This window comes from Diceros bicornis, chromosome 2 (genome assembly GCF_020826845.1).
Source record: "Diceros bicornis minor isolate mBicDic1 chromosome 2, mDicBic1.mat.cur, whole genome shotgun sequence".
Classification (NCBI taxonomy): Eukaryota; Metazoa; Chordata; class Mammalia; order Perissodactyla; family Rhinocerotidae; genus Diceros; species Diceros bicornis.
The window spans coordinates 44,599,373-44,621,769 of NC_080741.1; the positions used below are offsets into that span (position 1 = coordinate 44,599,373).

General features: G+C 42.1%; 1 protein-coding gene across 1 annotated transcript in view; it reads right to left on the reverse strand.

The window, feature by feature from the left end:
- Nucleotides 1–18,715, reverse strand: part of SEC22C (SEC22 homolog C, vesicle trafficking protein) — a 30,917-nt gene extending 12,202 nt beyond the window's left edge. Inside the window, exons 1-3 of the mRNA XM_058555806.1 lie at nt 18,577–18,715; nt 4,253–4,461; nt 649–812 (exon numbers count right to left, since the gene is read on the reverse strand). Coding sequence (XP_058411789.1) covers nt 649–812; nt 4,253–4,434 — 346 coding nt within the window. The 5' untranslated portion in view covers nt 4,435–4,461; nt 18,577–18,715. The remainder of the gene's footprint in view (nt 1–648; nt 813–4,252; nt 4,462–18,576) is intronic.
- Between the last annotated feature and the right edge of the window lie 3,682 nt (nt 18,716–22,397).

Consider the following 22,397-nt stretch of genomic DNA (forward strand, 5'->3'; position numbering starts at 1 on the left):
CTTGTTTCCAAACTGTTGCTGATTGATACTCTGATAAAGTACAATAAACAATATCGCAGGAATGTCAAATTACTACACGAATTTCTAAACACTTATTCGCACTTTCTGTACTTATCTCCTGATGGAAGAACAAGTTCGCATACCACCCTGTGAGTAGTACTGCTCTACAGCAGGGGTCGGCAAAATTCCTTCAAGTGCCAGAGAGTCAACATTTTAGGCTGACAGGCCCCATATGCTCTCTGTCACAACTACTCAGCTCTGCCAGTGGAGAGCAAAAGCAGCCAAGACAAGGTGTACAAGAACGAGCATGGCTGGGTCCCACTTTATTTACAAAAAGAGGCGGCTGGCACTTAGGCCACAGTTTGCAGACCCCTGCTCCAAAGGGCTGTGCTGAATAACCTACACAGGTTTCACCATTCCTCCACCCTGCCCCCAGCTCTGAGGAGACGAAAAGCCAGATCATTACATCTCGAAGCTTTCCAGGCCACTTCAAGTGCTGTGAAATCTCGTGGTACAAGGCTGTTCTCCAGTGACATGTTATTGCACCTCCAATGGTTTTCCCTCATGGTCAAAACCAAATCTAAATTGTAAATTCTGCACATACCATGCCATAAGAGAGAACAATTAGTATGAAAGAGGGTTACAAACCAAATTCAAGAAAGGCGTATGGCCTGGAGGCTAGGCCAATGCAGGTGATGTCATAGGAAGCTGTGAATTCCCACCACAAGGTCTCCAGAAAGCAGAAGGCCATGGCAGCTGGACACTGGCAGGAGCAGATAGCCATGCAGGCCACATCCCCCAAAGAAGAAAAACTGAAACAAAAGGGCGACATCTACATTACCAGGGAACAGACCCACCTATTCCCATCCCACACCCAGATACAACCTTGCCTCGCTCTGTACTTGCTTGGCCTCGAACAGTCCTGTAGCTGTTTGTTGCATATATATTGTCTCTCGGGCTAGACCTACCTGGGACTGGGCCTTCCTTATACTTGCTCTAACACGTATAGCAGTATTTGCCACTGACAGTGTGTGATCACTCTTATTGTTTCATGCATGAGGGATGCATGTTCCATTAGGGAAGTAGCCTTAGGCTTCTCTGCACCTATTAAGGAAAATGTTTTTCTTCTTTAATCTACATCAATAGCTTTTCTCACATTAAATCATCCTGGCATCCTGAATAAAACCTTCTTGGTTGTGAGTTTCTACATATTTATATACATCACAACTGCTGGATTTAGTTTGCTAATATTTTGTTTAGGACTTTTGTGTCTATGCAAAGTAAGACTGGCTTATAACTTTCCTTTCTTGTACTGTCTTCATCTAGTTGTGGTATTAAGGTTATTCTGGTCTCACAAAATAAATGCAGGGTTTTTCTTCCTTTTCTACTCCTTTTCAGACTGTCATGCTATCATTTCAAGTTCTGGGGACTCTAGTTCTCCTGCCTGTGGTGTCTACTGACTCCCATTCATTGTGGAGTATTTCCTCTAGTGTTTGTCATTTTTTGCCGAGAGCTCATTACTGTGGAGCTGTATTTTTTTTTTTAGTAAGAATCTCTGAAGGCCTGAGTTGCAGCACACTTCTTCCAGAGTGGTTCTGCATTTGCTTTGGCCAGCTACTCCAAGAGTGTCATCAGTCTGGAATCAATGCTGATATTTGAACCTTGGCTTGGGAATTCCTGGACTGTGGGGAGTACAAACTCAAACTCCAATCCTACACAGGGGCAGGGTTTCAATTTCTTAGGTAAGATTTTAGTTTTCCTTCCCATCCAAAGCCAAGCAGAGATGAGTCACCCCTATATTGGTGGGCAGATTATCGTCATTCCACTAGCACTGGAGCCTGACAAGAATCCTTCCTTTATGCATGGGTCTTGTTCCGAAACCTCACCCTACATAAGTCCAAAGCCCTCTTCCTTCAAGCCCCAAGTTTACTATGATTGATTACCCATGAGCCTCAACATCAGCTCACCCATTTACCACCTGATATTCTGTTTTCCCTTCATTTCTGGCGCCTTGCGATTTCTTTCAGGCTCAGCTACACATTTAAAATAATTTTTTATATATTTACCCATACTTCTGGGTGTTTCTGGCAGGAGGGTAGTGTTTTTAGGTTATAGTGATCCAGCACCTTTTTGTAATTGGAAGGTTCTATATAAAAACTTTCATAATTTTAAAAAATTATGAGGATTATAAAAATTAAAAAGGATAAAAAAATAAAATAAAATAATGACTTCCTCCTTATATAAGGAATTTCCCAGAAGGGCCTAAGTCTGTCCAGAATGGAGGTGTTTCTATTTGAAAGCGGACCCCTATTTTTGGGATGAATTGTGTCCCCCAAAAAGATCTCCCAGTACCCGTGAATATGACCTTGTTTGGAAGCAGTCTTTGCAGATGTAATCAAGATAAAATGAGGTCATAATGTATTAGGGTGGGCCTTCGTCCATGACTGATGTGAAATTTGGTCCCAGAGACAGAGAGAAAAAGGCCATGTAACCAAGGAGCAGAGACTGGATTAATGCTTCTACAAGCCATGGAATGACAAGGACTGCTGGCAACCACCATAAGGTAGTAGAGAGGCATGGAAGGATCCTTCCTTAGAGCCCCAGAGGAAGCATGGCCCTGTCAATACCTTGATTTCGGACTTCTGACCTCCAGAAATGTGAGAGAAAAAATTTCTGTTGTTTTAGGGCAGTTTGTGGTAATTTGTTATGGCAGCCCTAGAAACATAATTCAACTCCTTAATCATAAAATAAGCTATGGTATTGCTCACCTGTAAGAAAAAAAAAAAACCTCCGTTTCCTCTGTGAAAATAATGGTGAATATTTAATTAAAAATACAAATGAGTAGAACATTTTATATTTCACTTTTCAAAAAACTACTGAAGTACCCAGAATTTCATTTGCAGTCATAGACTTTTTCTTTCTTTAAGACAAAATGTTTCCTATTTGAGGAACAGTACAAGGTTCACACAGAATGTTAGATAATCACAGCATAATGAGGATGGGACCATCAAGGAAGGTGGTATCAGGCACCCGGAGAAAGGAGTTGCAGACGTGGGCAGATGAGGCTCAGCTTTTGCTCCTGAGCACCCGGGGCCCACACCACAGGGTGACAGCTACATGTGCCTGCCGTCTGACACCCCTTTCAGGCCACATCCCTCCTCGCCAGACAACAACACGGAGCCTGGAGTCAGGCCCGGACTTGTCCTTTTGTTTTTGATTCTGAGACTGACTTCCCCTAAAAGGACCCCACTTTATCAGGTCAACTAAAAATTTATTATTCAAGGGGAGCAAAAGGGACTTGGTAAGTGAAGGCCTAAATACTGGAACACAATGATGTAAAATCTATAACAAGCCATTTTGATATTTCAAAACCTGCCTTGCCCTGATCCCTCTGTAGAATGGCTTCTTGCTGTAAGCCCTAGAACAAGAAATGATATAACACATGAGGAGCAGAGCTTGGTGCCTGGTTGCCAGCATTCAAATCCTGGCTCTACCACTTACTGACAGTACAACCTTAGCTAAGTCACTTAGCTTCAGTTTTTTCCTCTGTATAACAGGCATAATACTATTACCTACCTCATAAGCCAGAAAAAGCTCTTAGAATAGTGTCTGACATATAGAAAACACTCAATAACATTAGCTATTATTACTATGATTATTGTAACCACTTGATTCCTACTTCCATTGGAGCATTTTCCCCACTGCCTTATATTCAATTAATATTTCTCTTGTTCCCTCATTAGACTTTAAGTTCCTTGAGAAGAAGTACCTACTTCTGCTCATTTTTCACTCCCTCGCTCCTGTCACATAATAAAAATTTTTTTAAAAAATGAAAAAATTAAAAAAGCAAAAACTGAAAGCAAGAACTCTAAGTCAAGTCTTTTTTCGTATTTTCTTGGCTTTCTCACTCTCATCCTTTTCCTTCCCCCACACTTTAATCTAGCATCTCCTCCCTCCTCACCTTTTTTCCACCTCTGCATTTAATACAGAAAACACTACCAAACTAACAGCAGAAAACTGGTAGAACCCGGGTCTCTCAATGCTCACAAGCACTCCACTAACACAAAGGCAGGACGTGAAGCAGCAATGTTTGAGGTCCCCTGGATTCTCTTATAAATACACACAAACTCAGACTGCTGAGGTCAGATCTTCTTTTAACACACAATGTGATTAGCATAATGTTACCTCAACATATGGTTAAAAGTAACCCAAATTTAGCCAACGTTCTGGAAAAGAGAACACGCTTGCTTACTGTATACTGAAGTCACATCCTTCTGCAGAACCTCGACCTGGATACTGGGCCAGTCGCAAGGCTAAGGTCTTGAGCCGTCTCCTGCATTCCAGAAAATCTTGGGTGTGGTAAAAGTCAGTGGAGGCCGAGAGGGGCAGTCCATCCCTCACCCTTACCACACAGGCAAAAAGGATCATGGACATGGTCCACAAGAGAAGTCATGAGGACACCTGAGGAGAGCAAGGTCACCTTGTTACTGAGGGCCAGATGATGGCGCCAGAGCCACCCCTGCCCTCTACACGTCCACTCTGGGTTATTTCACCCTCACCTCCACTATAATTGCAAATGTTGCTTTTATTATCATTTCCCTGCCCTCTATTGCTTCGTCACTCCCAATTGTCTTCCCTTCATCATCCTCCCTGTCTCTTCTTCACTCGTAGTCGTCCTTTTCCTTCTCTGTGAGGAACCTCTCCTTTTCCAGAATTAAACCAACTGGGATGAGGGAGAAAGGAATAGAGAAGCAAGGAAGCAGGACCGAAATGATTCAGCAATGACAGTGGATAGCGAGATGCAGGAAGTAAGATGGGCACAAAGGGACAGGATGAGCCTGACACTGAAGCAGCAGGGATGGGGTCCAGTGACCCACGCCTTTCAGGCCACCCAGGGAAGTAGGTGCTGAGCAGTTTAACTGCCATATCCTCACCTGCAGTGGAGAGATTCTGAGCACCTAATCTAAAGCTGGTGGCAAGGACAGCAGAAGGCAAAAATGAAACTGAGATAGTATAGTATGTCCTCTAGAATTTCTGCAAATGTTTGATACAGAGCCAGTCTTCAAAATGATGACTGAGCTCCTACAGATGGCCAAAGGAAGTCATTTAGCAAATTATATTACAGTAAAACACTAAATATTTGGCCATGATATGTGAGCACCATTAAGAAACAAAAGGAAATAGATTCTGAGCCCTCCTGGTGCCTTTGGCAAATTAGAACAAGGTGCTTCTCAGGGTAGAAACAGCTCTGGACCAGTTCTGCTGGCAGAGCCTGGCTGGGTTTTGGCCCCACCTGTTAACTCTGCAGATGCCTGTACAGGCATAACCTGCACATCTGTGTGTGGCAGCCCTGCAACCAACGATGAGTGAGGTGGCTACTGCAGCTTCAATGGGTCTCCATGCACCCACACATCTTGTTTCACAGATCCTGTTTGTCAGGTCTTCTACTTGATAGGATGTTAATAATAATAATGCACACTGGTGGACTTTTCTTCCAAAGAACTCTAGGGATGTAACCTTATTTGGCATCCCAGTTCCTGTGAGTAGGAAAGGGGACCCCCCAGGACGCACACTACTCTCTTCACCTCTGTGCCTCTGTGTATGCTTCACCTATGTCTGCCATTCTTCTGATTTCCCCATATCCAAATCCACGTCAAAAACTGTCTCAAATTCACCCTTTCTGTGAAACCTTCCTAGACTTGTCCAGCTGGGAGTACTTCTCCCTTCTCTAAATTCCCAGAGAACCTACCTCTTTGTTCTCTATTTTACTGATTTATCATTTCACTATCTAAGTGTAAGCTCTAAGAATAAAGACCATCTCTGGAATGGATGGATGAATGAATGATTATTCCCCTTTTACACAGGTAGAACATGCAGTGGTACAAAAACACAGAGAAGGCAAAAAGAAAAAATTAGTCTACCAGCCAACAGACCCTACACAGTCCATTTATCCCATCTCCCCACAGTTCCCATTGAGGAGTAAAAATGTGACAAGCCCCAGGAAAGACATATCCATACACAAAACTGCTAAGTTCCCAGCACCATTGGCAGGGCCAGGCCAACTGCCAGAAGGCCCTGTGGGGGCTGGCCCCGTAGTTTAGTGGTTAAGTGTGCGCGCTCTGCTGCTGGCGGCCCGGGTTTGGATCCCGGGCGCGCACCGACACACCGCTTCTCCGGCCATGCTGAGGCCGCGTCCCACATACAGCAGCTAGAGGGATGTGCAGCTATGATATACAACTATCTACTGGGGCTTTGGGGGAAAAAATAAATAAATAAATAAAATTATTTAAAAAAACAAAACAAAACAAAAAAAACAGAAGGCCCTGTGGGCTGTACCCCAGCTGCTTGGCCAATGCTGAGACACCTAGCACCAGAAATAGCATCAGGGGATGGATGTATGGAGGGTAATCATATTATCTTCTATACGTTCATGAATGTTTGAAATATTTAATTTAGAAATAATTTTTTTTTAAGTTATAGGGCACAAAGCTCTGACAAAGATAGGGGAAGACTACAAGATCAACTTGAGACCAGGGCTTACAGTCTAAACAAGAACTTCAACTTGCTTGCTACCTTGAGAACAGTGTTACACCAGTGAATGGAAGTTATACACGTTCTGCAACGCATTGTAGAGAAGTGTTCAAGAACACTTGTAATAAAGATGTTTCTAGGAACATTACTTGCAAAAAAAAAAAAGAATTCAACAAGAGTCCTAAGCCAAGATATAAAGATACTGAGCCCCCCTGCCCCCCAAAAAAGACAATGAATCAATAAGATACCAAGAGAATCAGAGACAGGACAGAAACACCCTCATGGCAAAATAAGAAAGATACTTTTTAGGGGGCTGAGTAAATTGTATGCTCTTCTAAGGGAAAGCAGTTTGCATTTATTCCAACTGTCAACCCCAAAATATCCTCTCTAGCGCTGTCTTTATGGAGCATCTAAGCACCAGGCATGGTGTTTAACCAATAAAAAGGAAAACAGTGACCTTTCCAAGTGACAGTAATCACAAGAACCAGTTCTACCACTCTCTAAAGGACCCAAAAATTCCCTCTGGGCTCTCTCTTTCATCTATTTTATCCTTTTAGTGATCAAACCTGCTTCTCCTCAAACAATAACATTCAAGATAAAGAAAATCTGTTTTTCAGTTTTATCAAGTTACTAATACTGCAAACTAGTGAAACCCACATCCATTTTCTAAAATATTTAAAAATACTTACAGTGCTTAAATGAAGGTGACACTGTGATATTAACTTTCTTGTGTTTGTGTGTATGTGTGAGTATGTCAAGGTACAGATGGCAACTGCCTGAGGGGTGGAGGGACTTTACATGCTGCTGTGGAAAAGTCCAGGAACAGAGACAACACCAGCAATACTTTTTTCCTTTGTGGAAATGCACTTTGCATTCCAAAAGACAAAAAAAAATTAATACAAATAGGGAGAGGCTCATCTTTGTGTTCTTCACAGTGCCTGGTAAGGGCTTTGAATACTGTAGGGATTTGATATTTGTGAGTTCACGTTATGAGCTATGATGAGACAATCTGTACTCGAATAAGAGATCTGACCACTGCTCAAAGAAGAATGAACTGAGGACTTCTGCTCTGAAGGGTGGAGTTGAAGTTCTTTTTCCTACTCCCACTAAATACAACTAAAACCCACGGACATTATAACTAAAGTAAGCGTAACGAGATTCTGAAAGGTGGAAAGAAGAAGGCCTACTGGCTACAGACCTTAGGACTTGAAGAATGACACAGCTGTGAGTTTGCTTGATTTTCTTTTTCCCTTATATATCCCAGTCTTGATGCTGGAGAAGCTGGCAACCCAGAAACACCAATGGGAGCAGACAAAAAAAACATCCCCCAAAACAACAACAAAAAGCCTGCGCTCTCTAGCCAAAGAACCAGGAAAGGTACAGCCTAGCAAAACAGAAAGCTTTTAGAAAAAATGTTCCACTCCAGCCAAACACCACAGAAAAAACTGCAGCCATCATATACCTACAAGCAAAGGCCAAGTGAAGAGCCTAGACTTCTAGTCTTGTTCTGAGGTGGTAATGAGGTGGCCCCTCAACTCCCCTGCTGGCCAGGGTAGTGTCAGAGAAGACCAAGTAGGGAGGGACAGGCAGCAATAAGCCAACCTCTCCACTGTGTCACTGGGGAGACAGAATTCCCACCTCTGCCCAGCAATAATGAGCAGCCCCTTCCCTTCAGGGAGTCAAAAGAGGCCAAATGAAGAACCTGGACTTTTGCTCCCACCTGGCAGTAATGAGATAGTACCCCCACTTTCCCTGCTAGCACAGTATCAACAAAGGCCAACTAAAACAGAAAATTTAAATAAGATCCAGAGTCTCATAACATAATGCTCAAAATGCCCAGGCTTCAATAGAAAATCACTGGTCATACTAAGAACCAGGAAAATCTCAGCTTGAATAAGAAGAGACAATCAACTGATGCCAACACCAAGATGACAGAGATGACAGAATTATCTAACAGATTTTAAAGCAGCCATCATAAAAATGCTTCAATGAGCAATTATAAACACACTGGAAACAAATGAAAAATAACAGTCTCAGCAAAGAAGTCGAAGATATAAAGAACCAAATGGAAGTTTTAGAATTAAAAAAAAATACAATAACTGAAGTAAGAAACTCAACAAATAAGCTCAACAGCAAAATGGAGGGGATCGGAGAATGAATCAGTAAACATGAAGCCAGATCATAGAAATTACTGAATTTGAACTATCTGAGAGAAACTAGATTGAAAAATATTGTACAGAGCCTCAGGGATTGTGTGACTATAACAAATGAGCTAACATTCATGTCACTGGAGTCCTGGAGGAGAGGAGAAAGAAGGCAGGACTGAAAAAGTATTAAAAAAAATAACGTCTGAAAACTTCCCAAATTTGGCAAAAGACTTAAGCCAACAGATTAAAAAAGAATAAACCCCAGAATAAACCCAAAGAAACCCACGCCACCACACATAATAGTCAAACTTAAGAAAACTAAAGACAAAAAAAGTCTTGAAAGCAGGAAGAAACAATACCTTACCTATAGGGGGAAAACAATTCAAGTGACAGTAAATTTCTCATAGAAACCATGGAGGCCAAAAGGAAGCATATTTTTCAAGCGCTAAAAGAAAAGAACTGCTAACCCAGAACTCTGTATTTTCAGCAAAAATATCCTTCAAGAATGAAGGGAAAATTAAAATATACTCAGATGAAGGAATACTAGAAGAATTTGTTGCCAGCATACCTGCTCTAAGAGAATGGCTAAAGGAAGTTCTCTAAACAGAAAGGAAATGATAAAAGACGGAATCTTAGAATATCAGGAAGGAAGAAAAAAACAACAGAAAGAGTAAAAACATGGGAAAATACAATAGATTATCCTTCTTCTCATGAGTTTTCTAAGTTATGTCTGATGATTGAAGCAATAATTACAACATGTCTGATGTGGTTCTCAATGTATGTAAAGGAAATATTTAAGACAGGTCTAAATGAGGGGGGGTACAAAGATGTAAAGGGAGGTAAGGTTTCTATGCAACACTTGAAATGGTAAAATGCTGACACAAGGAGACTATGATAAGTCATATATATATGTGACACACATATAAGTATACATATACATATATGTATACATCTACATATAAGAGCAACCACTCAAAAAGCTATATAAAGTGATATACTCAGAAACACTATACATAAATAAAAATGGAATTCTAAAAAATGTTTGAATTACAGAAATGCAGGAAAAAAGAAAACATAATAAAAAACAATAAACAGAAAACAAAAAATAAAAGAGTAGACTTGAGCCCTAACACATCAATGAATACATTAAATATAAGTGGTCTAAATATATAATCAAAGACAGAGATTGACAGAGTAGATAAAAGACACGACCCAATTATATACTTTCTACAAGAAATTCACTTCAAATGTAACAATACAGGTAGGTTGAAAGTAAATGAATGGAGGGGGGCCGGCCCCATGGCATAGCAGTTCTAAGTGCGTGCGCTCCGCTGCTGGTGGCCCGGGTTCGGATCCTGGGCGCGCACTGATGCACCACTTGTCAGGCCATGCTATGGTGGCGTCCCACATAAAGTGGAGGAAGATGGGCATGGATGTTAGCTCAGGGCCAGTCTTCCTTGGCAAAAAGAGGAGGATTGGCGTGGATGTTAGCTCAGGGTTCATCTTCCTCAAAAAAAAAAAGAAAGCAAATGAATGGAAAAAAAATACCATGAAAACATTAATCAAAAGAAAGAGGGAGTTATATTAAAGCAGATAAAGCAGACTTCAGAGCAAAGAAAATGTCCAAGGATAGAGAAGAACATCATATAACGATAAAAAAAAAAATCTACCAAGAAGACATAAAACTAAATGTATATGCACCAAACAACGGAGATGTAAAATATGCAAAGCAAAACTAACAAAGTGAAAGGAGAAATAGACAGATCCACAGTTACAGTTGAAGACTTCAACATCCCTCTCTCAACAACTGATAGAACTAGAGAGAAAATCAGCAAAGATATAGATCTTAATAACACTATCAACCAAAGTATGTAATCAACATTTATAGAACACTCTGTCCAACAACAGAATTTCTTTCAAGCACCCACAGAACGTATAGCAAGACAGACCATATCTTGGGCCATAAAACAAACCTCAACAAACTTAAAAGAATGTAATCAAACTAGAAATTAATAATAGGTAATGAAAACCTCCAAACACTTAACAACACACTTTTATTTATTTTTTTTGTGAGGAAGATTAGCCCTGAGCTAACATCTGTTGCCAATCATCCTCTTTTTTTTTTTTTCCGAGGAAGATTGGCCCTGGGCTAACATCCATGCCCATCTTCCTCTACTTTATATGGGATGCCACCACAGCATGGCTTGACAAGCAGTGTGTCGGTCTGCACCAAGGATCCAAACCTGTCAACTCCCGGCCACCACAGTGGAGCACACAAACTTAACTGCTACACCACTGGGCTGGCCCCTAACAACACACTTTTAAATAATCCATGGGTCAAAAAGGAAGCCTCAAGGGAAATTAAAAAAATACACTGAACTCAATGAAAAGGAAAATGTATGAAAATTTGTGGGACACAGCTAAAGCAGTACTGTGAGGGAATTTATAGCACTAAATGCTAACATTAGAAAAGAGGAGGGGCTGGCCCGGTGGCGCAAGCGGTTCAGTGCTTGAGCTCCACTGCGGTGGCCCGGGGTTCACTGGTTCGGATCCCGGACGTGCACCGACGCGCCGCTTGTGGAGCCATGCTGTGGCAGTGTCCTATATAAAGTAGAGGAAGATGGGCACAGATGTTAGCCCAGGGCCAGTCTTCCTCAACAAAAAAAAAAGAGGAGGCTTGGTAGATGTTAGCTCAGGGCTGATGTTCCTCACACACACAAAAAAAGAAAAGACGAAAAGTCTCAAAACAATAATTTAAGTTCACATGTCAAGGAACTAGAAAAAAAGCAGGCAGGAGGAAGGAAATAATAGAGTACAAATCAATTAAATTGAAAACAGAAAAGCAATAGAAAAAAATCAATGAAATAAAATGTTGGTCCTTTGAAAAGATCAACAAAACTGACAAAACATTACCAAAACGGGCAAAGAAAAAACAAGAAAAGAGACAAATTACCAATATCAAGAATCAAACAAGGGATATCACTACAGACAATACAGACATCAAAAGGATGATAAGGGAATACTACAAACAACTCTACACATATAAATCTGACAATGTCAATGTAATGGATCAATTCCTCAAAAAGCACAAACTACTACAATTCACCCGGTATGAAATAGATAATTTAAACAATCCTATAACTACATTTCCTATTAGGAAAATTTCATTTGTAACTTTAAAACTTCTGAAAAGGAAATCTCTAGGTCCAGATGATTTCAGCGGAGAATTCTACCAAACATTTAAAAAAGAATTAACAGTAATTCTGCACAATCTATTCCAAAAAATAAAAGAGGAGTAAACAATTCCAAATTCATTTTATGAAGCTATTATTACCCTGATATCAAAACCAGATAAAAACAATAGAAAAACAGAAAACTACAGACCAATACTCCTCATGAATTTATACATAGAAATCCTTAACAAAATATTAGCAACTAGAATTCAGCAAAATAATCAAAAGAATTAGACACTATTACCAAGTGGGATTTATTCCAGGACGCAAGGCTGGCTTAATATTCTAAAATCAATCAATATAATCCATCATATTAACAGGCTAAAAAAGAAAAGTCACACAATGATATCAATTAATACAAAAAGGGCATTTGACAAAATTCAACACCCTTTCATGATAAAACTCTCAGCAAAATAGGAAGAGGGGAACTTCCTCAACTTGGGAAATAGCACCTACAAAAAGCCTACTAACATCACACGTAATGGTGAAAGACTGAATGCTTTCCATCTAAAATCAGGAACAAGGATGTCTGCTCTGACTACTACTGTTAAACACAGTATTGGAAGTTCTACCCAGTGCAATAAGGCAAGAAACAGAAATAAAAGGCATATAGATAGAAAAGGCAGAAACAAAACTACTCTCATTTGCAGATGACATAATTGTCTATGTGGAAAACCCCAAGGAGTCTACAAAAAAAAAAAAATCTCCTCAAACTAATGAATTCAACGAGGTTGCAGGATATAAGACCAACATTCAAAAATCAATTGTACTTCTATATACAGGTTTCCCTGCTATCCGAGAGTACAGTGTTCCTGTGAAACCTTTTGTAAGCCAAAATGGCATAAAGCGAAGAGTATCCTCTGCTTTCCGAAAGTTCACATTAAGCCACTCTGCTTTTACGAAAGATCTACATTAGTAACTGTTTTTGCTAAGTGAAAGAAATCCAAAGAGGATGTCTGCTTTTACGAAAAAAGCCGTTACCACACTAATACAGATCTTTCGTAAAAGCAAAGTGGCATAATGCAAACTTTCAGAAAGTAGAGGATACCTGTACTAGCAATGAACATGTAGAAACCAAAACTAAAAACAATACCATTTACAATCATTCCAAAAAATGATATCAATAAAGCTATAATTTTTTAGAATGAAATATTTAGGTGTATATCCAACGAAACATGTACAGGACTTGTATGCTCAAAACTATAAAACATTACTGAAAGAACTCAAAAAAGGGGGCCGGCCCAGTGGCATAGTGGTTAGGTTCATGCACTCCCCTTCAGCACTTTGGATCCTGGGCGGGGACCTACCTACCGCTCATCAGGCCATGCTGAGGTGGCATCCCACATAGAGTAAGTAGAAGGATGTACAACTATGACATACAACTATCTACTGGGACTTTGGGGAGGAAAAAAGGAAAAAAAGGACAAAGCTTGGCAAGAGATGTTAGCTCAGGGCCAATCTTCCTCAAAACAAACAAAAAAAGACTGATACTTAAGAAATCAAAAAAGTCCTAAATAAATGAGGAGATATACCACATTCATGGATTGGAAGACTCAAAAGAATAAAGATGTCAATTGTCCTGCAAATTGATATACAGGTTTAATTCAATTCCTGTAAAAATATCAGCAAGATAGTTTGTAGATACAGATAAGATTATTTAAAATTTATACGGAAAGGCAGAGAAACTAAAATAGCTAAAACAATTTTGAAAAAGAATAAAGTGTTGGGCCAGCGCCGGTGGCCTAGTGGTTAAGTTTGGCATGCTCCGCTTCGGTGGTCTGGGTTCAGTTCCCAGGTGCGGACCTACACCACTCATCTATCAGTGGCCATGCTGTGACAGCGGCTCACATACAAAATAGAGGAAGACTGGCAACAGACGTTAGTTCACGTTAGCTCAGGGTGAATCTTCCTCAGCCAAAAAATAAAAAAGAAGAAGAAGAAGAAAGTGGAAGGAACCACGTTATTCTATTTCAAGACTTATTATATAGCTACAGTAATCAGGATTGTGTGGTATTGGCAGAGGAATAGACAAACAGATCAATGGAACAGAATAGAGAACCCAGAAATAGACCTACACAAGTACAGCCAAATGATTTCTGAGGATGGTGCAAAAACAATTCAAAGGAGGAAGAACAGTCTTTTCAACAAATGGTGCTGGAGCAATGAATATCTATATGCCAAAAAAAGAACCTTAACCTAAACCTCACACCTTACATAAAAATCAACTCAAAATATATCATAAATTTAAATATATAAAGTAAAACTATAAAAGTGAAGAAAACGTAGCAGAAAATCTTCAAGACTTGGTGAAGAGTTCTCAGACATGACACCAAAAAACAATCCATAAAAGAAAAATCAGTAAATTGGATTTCATCAAAATTAAAAACTTCTGTTCTGCAAAAGTCCATATGGAGAAGAATGAAAAGACAAACTAGAGACCGGGAGAAAATATTTGTAAACCACATATTTGATAAGGGACTCTAGATATCTAGAATTTATATTAAAAAAAAAAACTCTCAAAATTCAACAGTAAAAAAAAAACCAAACAATCCAGTCAGAAAATGGGCCATGTACATGAACAGACATTTCACCAAAGAGGATATACAGATGGCAAATAAGTACATGAAAAGATGTTCAGCATCACTAGCTATCAAGGGAAAGTCAACTTAAGATTACAATGAGATAACACTACACACCTATCAGAACAGCTAAAATTTTTAACAGTAACAATATCAAATGATGGCAAGCATGCAGAGGAACTGAATCTCTCATCCATTACTGGTAGGACTATAAAATGGTGCGGTCACTCTGGAAACTAGTTTGGCAGTTTCTTTTAAAACTAAACAAGCAATTACCATATGATCTTTCAATCACACTCCTGGACATTTATCCTAGAGAAATGAAAATTTATGTTCACATAAAAACCTGTGTACAATTGTTCATAACAGTTTAATTTTAGGAGCCCAAAACTGGAAACAACCAAAATGTCGCACAAATAGTGAATGGTTAAACAAAACAAGATACATTCATACCATGGAATACTACTCAGCAGTACAAAGGAATGAACTACTGAAACACAGAACAACTTGGACGGATCTCAAGAGCATTGTGTTGAGTGAAAAAAGCCAATCTCAAAGGTCACATACTACATGATCCCTTTTACAGAACATTCGCAAAATGACAAAATTAGAGATGGACAACTGATTAGTGGTTGCCAAAGGTTAGGGGTGGTGGGGAGAAGAGGAATGGATGTGACTATACAGGGATAGCAAGAAGATCTTTGTGGTGACAGAATAATTCTCTATCTTGATTGTGGTGGTGGTTATAGGAATCTACCAAATGACAAAGAACTACACACACTTTATATCAATGTTAATTTCTTTTTTTTTTTTTTGTGAGGGAGATCAGCCCTGAGCTAACATCCGTGCTAATCCTCCTCTTTTTGCTGAGGAAGACCGGCTCTGAGCTAACATCTATTGCCAATCCTCCTCCATTTTTTCCTTCCCCAAAGCCCCAGTAGATAGTTGTATGCCATAGTTGCACATCCTTCTAGTTGCTGTATGTGGGACGCAGCCTCAGCATGGCCGGAGAAGCGGTGCGTCGGCGTGCACCCGGGATCCAAACCCGGGCCGCCAGTAGTGGAGCGCGCGCACTTAACCGCTAAGCCACCAGGCTAGCCCCAATGTTAATTTCTTGGATTTGATATTGTACTATAGTTATGTAAGATGTCACCAATGGGGGAAAATAGGTAAAGGGTATACAGGACCTCTCTGTACTATTTTTGCACTTCCTGTGACTATAACTATTTTAAAATACATATTTTAAAATACAAGTTGAAAAAAAGTATTAACTTAAGGTTTTTTTGTGTGTGTGTGAGGAGGACTAGCCCTGAGCTAACATCTGATGCCAATCCTCCCCTTTTTTCTTGAGGAAGAGTGGCCCTGAGCTAACATCCGTGCCCATCTTCCTCTACTTTATATGGGACGCTGCCACAGCATGGCTTACCAAGCAGTGCCCCAGTGCGCACCTGGGACCCGAACCTGCGAACGCTGGGCCGCCGAAGCAGAGCGCGTGCGCGCACTTAACTGCTTACGCCACCGGGCCGGCCCCAAACTTAAGGTCTTTATACCACTTAAATTATGCTCATACTTCCTTATGTTTAAACGTCATTTTTAAATATCTCTACTAGTAGAACAATAATCTTTTGTGCTAATTAACTGTAGTTCTGATGCTTTATGCAGGAATGTTGAAGGGCATGTTTTATAGTGAGCAGCTCGACAGCTACATGACATTTCCAAACTGGAAGGTACTATAATCTCAGGATTCATTAAAATAAAAGCCGCTTGCAGATAACTAGTATTCAGTTTAAAACAGGAAAGCAGTGGTATGAATCTGGAAAATCATGCCACAATTATAAAAAAAATATATTATCGATTACAGAGGGACAAAGGCAGTCTCAGAGTCTTCACACAGAGACACCTCTGTCTTTCAGGTCTTACCAGCTCCTTCTACAGGCCAGTAGACCTTGTAACCTGGGACCACGCCTGCCACATGTTAGGAAGCCCTCAATAAAAACTGCTAAGCAAACTAATGAATGACCTAAGGGCTGCCTTATTTTTGCTCACTAAAACAAGAAATGTGGGTTTGCAGATATTGCCATATTCTGATCTATATTTTGAACACTTTTCCACAATAAATCTCTACTTGGAGAGAAAAAGAGTTGAGGTTTACATAGATGGAATTTCTTAAGAGTAGAAACAGAAGTAGTAATCAAATATATAGCACACGAGTTACTACCAGATTTTATAAAAATTATATTTTAATCTGCCTCCCCCATTTCCTAAATGCTCTTTTCAGCTCTATTTATAAACTGCTCCTGTCATAGATTACCCCTATTCTACCAACAAAGACTTTGTGCCTAGCTAGAGGCTATTCTTGTTCCCACTGGTTTTTTCTCTCCCCTTTACCCTTAACCCTCTCCCAAATCCCTACCACATTCACTCCTCCTCCTCCCTCTGAGAGAGAGAGAAAGAAACAGGGAAAGAAAACAGCGTTAAATAACCAGGCCTTGCAAAATAATAATTTAAATAAGCAAAACAAGTTTCATTTGGCACACAAATATTCAAAAACAAGTGTTCACCATAAGGCATACTGCCCATTCCTCAAAAACACAATACAGACGACAAAATTGAGTTATGTCACCCTTATTGAATTCACCTTCAGCCACAGGACTCGAGAATTGGTTACCTAATTTGTAGATCACCCAGAACCCTTTGTTTCACATTGCTTGGGGATGGGGTGGGGAAGGTGGAAATCAACTCTGTCATTTGTTAGCAGCTAAGAAGAGTAAGAGATTGAACTTGATAGCAACTAATATTATATGGCAGGCACTGTGTTAGGAACTTTTACACTGATGACGTTATTTAATGCTCCTAACAAAGAGGCTGGCATAATCTACACTGGACAGGTGGGAAAACTGTAGCTCCAAGGCTCAAGTGGTAGAGCCAGGATCCAAACCCAAACTTCCTTACTGGAAATATTCGAAAGCCTATGATCTTTCCACTACATTCCGCTTCTCTAAATCCAATCTTTGGGATTACACCTGCTCTACTTCTTTAAAACAATTCTTTCTGCTAGAGCACTAACACTCAAAACTACTCAGAGACCTGTTAATAGAAGGAGCCAAGGCCTAGATTTATGCATGTTACAACTGCTGCTTACTCACTGTATTACTTTGAATAAGTCAGTTTTCCTCTCTGACCATCAATCACCTTTTGGATGCAGTTGATCTCTGAGGCTCCTTCTAAGAATAAACAACTTTGGGACCCTAAGATGTCCTCTGTGTTGTAAACACAAACACTTAGAGCTATAACAACATTGTCTAAAAAGGATTTTCCAGAGCAAATTCTATTATGTCAATTTAATTCTATTTAGCAATATTAAACCACTTTCAATTACTTACATTTTCATTTTACTAAAATTATCTTTATCAAGATTAATTCCCTTCTTTGTAAAATTTAATGACGATTTACCCTGTTGGTCTGAGGTTTATTTTTTTTCTGACCACGTCACAAATTTCACCAATTATTTTTCACCGCTGGAAATATTGTTTCGTAGCTTTGATTTCCACACATCTGATTTTTCACGGTGTGCTCTATCCTTCTGGTTCTGGAAGTCTAGATGTGAGCCTATAATGGACACAAATGTAGATCACCTCCTACACCTGATGTTCAGAAAAGCTAGTCCAGTGCACCCAGTATTTGGTAAACCAAGTCTTATGAGAGCTGCACGCTAAGGAAGTTTGCTATTAAAATTAAACAATACTCTAACATGAGCTTCGTGGATAATTAAGGAAACAATCGCCCCCTCTCATTTGGACACACCCCGTCTCCTCCCACTGGGGGCAGCTCTCGACGCGCATCTGTCAGCTGAAGGTTCCCGCAGGCGCGCGCCTCGGGGCGTCCCGGAGTGCGCAAAGCAGCCGAAGGAAGAAAGGGGGACAGATGACTCCAGGAAGCCCCACAAAGCCCGTGGGGCTAAACCAGACCTGAGGGCGAGGCGGGCCCAGGGCCGCCTCCATCTCCAGGCCCGCCCTGCGCCACACCCAACCCCGCCTGCTTTCGGCTAGCGGGCCGCGGCGCCCGCCTCTGCCCGGCAGCCCTCACCTCGCCCCAACGGCGGCCTCTGGGAGTCAGCGCCGCCGAGCCACCCGCCGCCTCCTCCGCAACCTTAGCCGCCGGGTGGCACCCGCCCTAGACACCCGCTGCCTGGGCTCAGGTAGGCGACGGTGCGCATGCGCGTGTCTTGAACCTCCATTCGCTGCTGCTAAGCGACATCCGCAGAACCGGCCAATCCTGGCGCGCCTCCACCTCCCGGTCCCGACGGAGTCGTGAATGAAGTGGTTCTTAAAGGGCTGCGACCCAAAAGTAGAGGGGGCGTGGCTGGGGCGCGCATTTCCTAATATTCTTCCCATCTCCCGGCTCTCACCTGCGTGGGTTTGGGGTCCAAGCCTGTAATTCCCACGTCCAGAGGTGCGAGGAGGCTTCGCGGTCTAAGCTCGTGTCCTGCTGGCGTAGTGCATAGAACTGACGTGCGGAGGCAGGGAGGTTCTGCGTGACGGCGCGACACGCCCGGGGGCGTGGATCCCGCTCTCTGCACGGCTTGGCGGGAGGCCCGAGATAGGGAAACCAAAGAGCAGAGCCTCCTGCCGGCCTGGATCAGGTGCCAAAGTCCGACTCCAGAGGGACACACTCCAGTCTGGGGGCGGAGGCACTCACTGATGGATGGCCGGCTGAAGGGCGACTGGGAAACAGAGTTCGTCCCTTTATCCATTCAACAAATTTTGCGCACCTGCTCTCTGCCAGACACTATACTAGGCACTGGAGACACAGCGAGGAACTCCTGACACGCAAAACTATGTTAAGAGGGGAGGGCAGAGTGAGAGTACCCATCAAACAATTACACAACACGTGTTTAAATACAAACTGAGATACGTGCTCTTCAGAGAGGAGCAAGGTTTTTGAGAGAATTTACAGGAACTTCCGGCCTGGACTTGCAGGTCCAAGGAGGCTTCCCTGAGAACATGACACTGACCGAGTAGTAGCTAACTAGGCGAAGGGGAGAAGAAGAGTGTTTCAAACAGAGGGAACAGTATGTATAAAGAACTGGGTGTGGAAGACAGCAGGTCTCCTTTAGGGGGTGAAAAGAAACCCAGAGGGGGTAGATGGGGAGTTAGTGTTTAATAGTCACAGAATTTCAGTTGGAGAAGATGAAAAAGTTCTGGAAATGGATGGTGGTGATGGTTGCACAACAATGTAAATGTACTAACTGTCACAGAACTGTACATTTAAAAATGGTTAAAAAGGTAAATTTTATGTATATTTTGCCACAAAATAAGGAAAGGAAGAAGAGAAACTCAGTGTTGAGAGAGTAAAGGAATAGAGTGAGAGCCACTAGAGAGAACAGAAGAGGTAAAACCATGTAGGATCTTGCAGGCCGTGGTGGAAAGTTTAGAACAGTAGAAAACTGATCAAATTTGCATTTTGTAAAAATCACTTTGGCTGCTGAAGTTAAGATCAAAATGGAGAAGTCTCCTGGAAGCTGTGGCAGGCCCAGCTGGGAAGCCAATGCAGTTGTCTGGGCAAAAGAAGGTGGAGCTGGCGTGTGTGCTGAAGTGCTGGTGAAGAGGAAGAGAACTGGGCAGTCTGCAGAGAATGTAGGAGCAAAATCAACAGGACTTGGTGATGAACTGGATGTGAAAGGGTAAGAAAAGAGCTTCAAGGATGTTTGAAGACTCCATTGCTTCATCTCTCCCTGCTGCTGCCTCACCACATCACTGAAATTTCCCTTATTAAGCACATTAAAGATCTAGTCTTTATCTTGCTTGACCTTTCAACAGCATTTGTCATTGCTGTCCTATCTTCCTTTCTCAGTCACTCTTTTTTCTTGTTATATGACCCCACACTCTCCTGGACTTCCTCTTATATCTCTAATCTCTTTCTCCCTTCATTTCCCTTTGTAGCTTCTCTTCCTCTGCCATGAGGGAAACCAATACACTCTCCTTGAGCAGTCTTACCCACTGTATCATTTTCCATAAGTGATGCTTCTCAAAGCTTATACTGCCAGCCTCGCTGTCGGCCCTGAGTTCCAGACTCAAATAGCCAGCCACAAACTTCAACATCTCCATTTGACATCACCTTAAACTGCACATGTCCACAGCTGATTTTATCACTCTCATTTCTGGTCCAGCTCCTCCATTGTTTCCTACCTCGATAAATGGCATCACTAGTCTCTCAGTGGCCCAAGCCAGAAACCTGGAAGTCATCCCTCATTCCTTCTTCTCCCTCCCTCCCCCATGAAGTCACTAAGGCCTGTCAAGTCTACTCCTAATGTCTTTCAAATTTATACACTTCTTTTTTCATTGCTCCCACCATTTCTGGCCTGCACACCAGCAGTCTTCTCGCTGTTCTTTTTGCATCTCATCTGGCTGCCCTACCTGCCTTTCACCATATTACAGACAGGAAAACTCTAAAATGCATCTCTGACTTCATCACTCTTCTGCCTAAAATCATCCATTACTCCCATTGCTCCTGGAAGAGAGTCCAGACTCTGGGCATCTGTCACCTGCTTAACCTCCACTTCCTCTTCATACGGAGACCTTTTTTCTCCTTGAGGGCTTTCTCTGTATGATGGACCAGGTTGGTCCCCTGTAACCTCCCCCACCTTAACACCATCTCATGTTATTGTCATTTGTTCAACAGGAATAGGGCTGAGTAGGACTAAGCAAGGCCTGCACCCTGCTCCTAATGGTTCCCCTTCTGCCCACTGTGTTTTCTGCAGAACCTGTGGGGGCTTTACCTGGAGAGGGACCCTGGTTTGGGGTTAACAGTACAGGCTTGGGAACTAGGAAGCCCTGAGTCCTGGCCCAGCTCAGGCATGTTGCCCCACTTCTCTTACTGAGTTTACCCCTCTGTGAAATGGGATGAAAGCTGCCTCCTCATAGAGTTGAATAAGGGGACTGTGGAGGGAGACCCCAGCAAAGCAGATGAGCCTGCTCTGGATCAGGGCCACTGCTTCAGGGAAATGAAGCTCTAGGAGGCAAAACTGCCCCCAGACCCCTTTTGAGAAGTAAAGGCTTCCAAGATCTCCCTCCTAAATGAAGTGGCTGCTGCTCACTCTGGGCTGCAGGGAAAACCAACCTGTTCTGTATCCAACGTGGATGGGCTGGACAAGAGAGAAGACAACTACTTCAGAGTTTTAGTGGTTGCCAGCAGTAACTATGTGGCCCAGGAGGGTAGGCCCAGCTTCCTCCCTGTATCTTGCAGCAAACTCCCTCTGCAGTATGGTGCACAGGCAGTATGGAGTAGTGGTTTAGAGCGAGGGTTCTAAAACCAGACTGCCTGTGTTCGGATACTGGCTTTGCCCTTAGTTGCCATGAGACCTTGGGCACGTTACTTAACCTCTGTTTTCTCATCTGTAAAATGGAGAAAATAATAGTACTTTTTAGAGTTGTAAACCTAATAAGCAATATTATTGTCCAAAGGAAAAACAGGCATATATGCAAGTTTCTCCCTCAGCAAAGAGTAAAGCTGACACCAGTGTTTTCATTGGCCCTGCAGGGTTTGGCTTGGCAGGAGGCAATATCCAGGGTTCACGCTCCAGACGCAGGCCTGGAGGCACCAGAGTGATGTCGAAAGAGGAGTGGACTTGGAGCCAGATATCTGAGTTCCAACCACGATTCCCTCGTGCCCCCAGGCAAGGTGTTCCTGCAGACAGACAGTGCCAACAGCCTAAAACGCGAGGAGGAGACGTCGAGCCCCGCCCCCGAGGTTAACTTCCCAGACGGCGTAAACGCAAAGGATCGGCAAACAGCTCCTGAGCCCACGCGCGAGGGCCCGAAGAGGACGCTCCTGCCCGCCCAATCACAAATGACGTTCCTCCTGTTTCCCGCCCTCCAGGAGGGAGGGCCCAATCAACATTGAGAGCG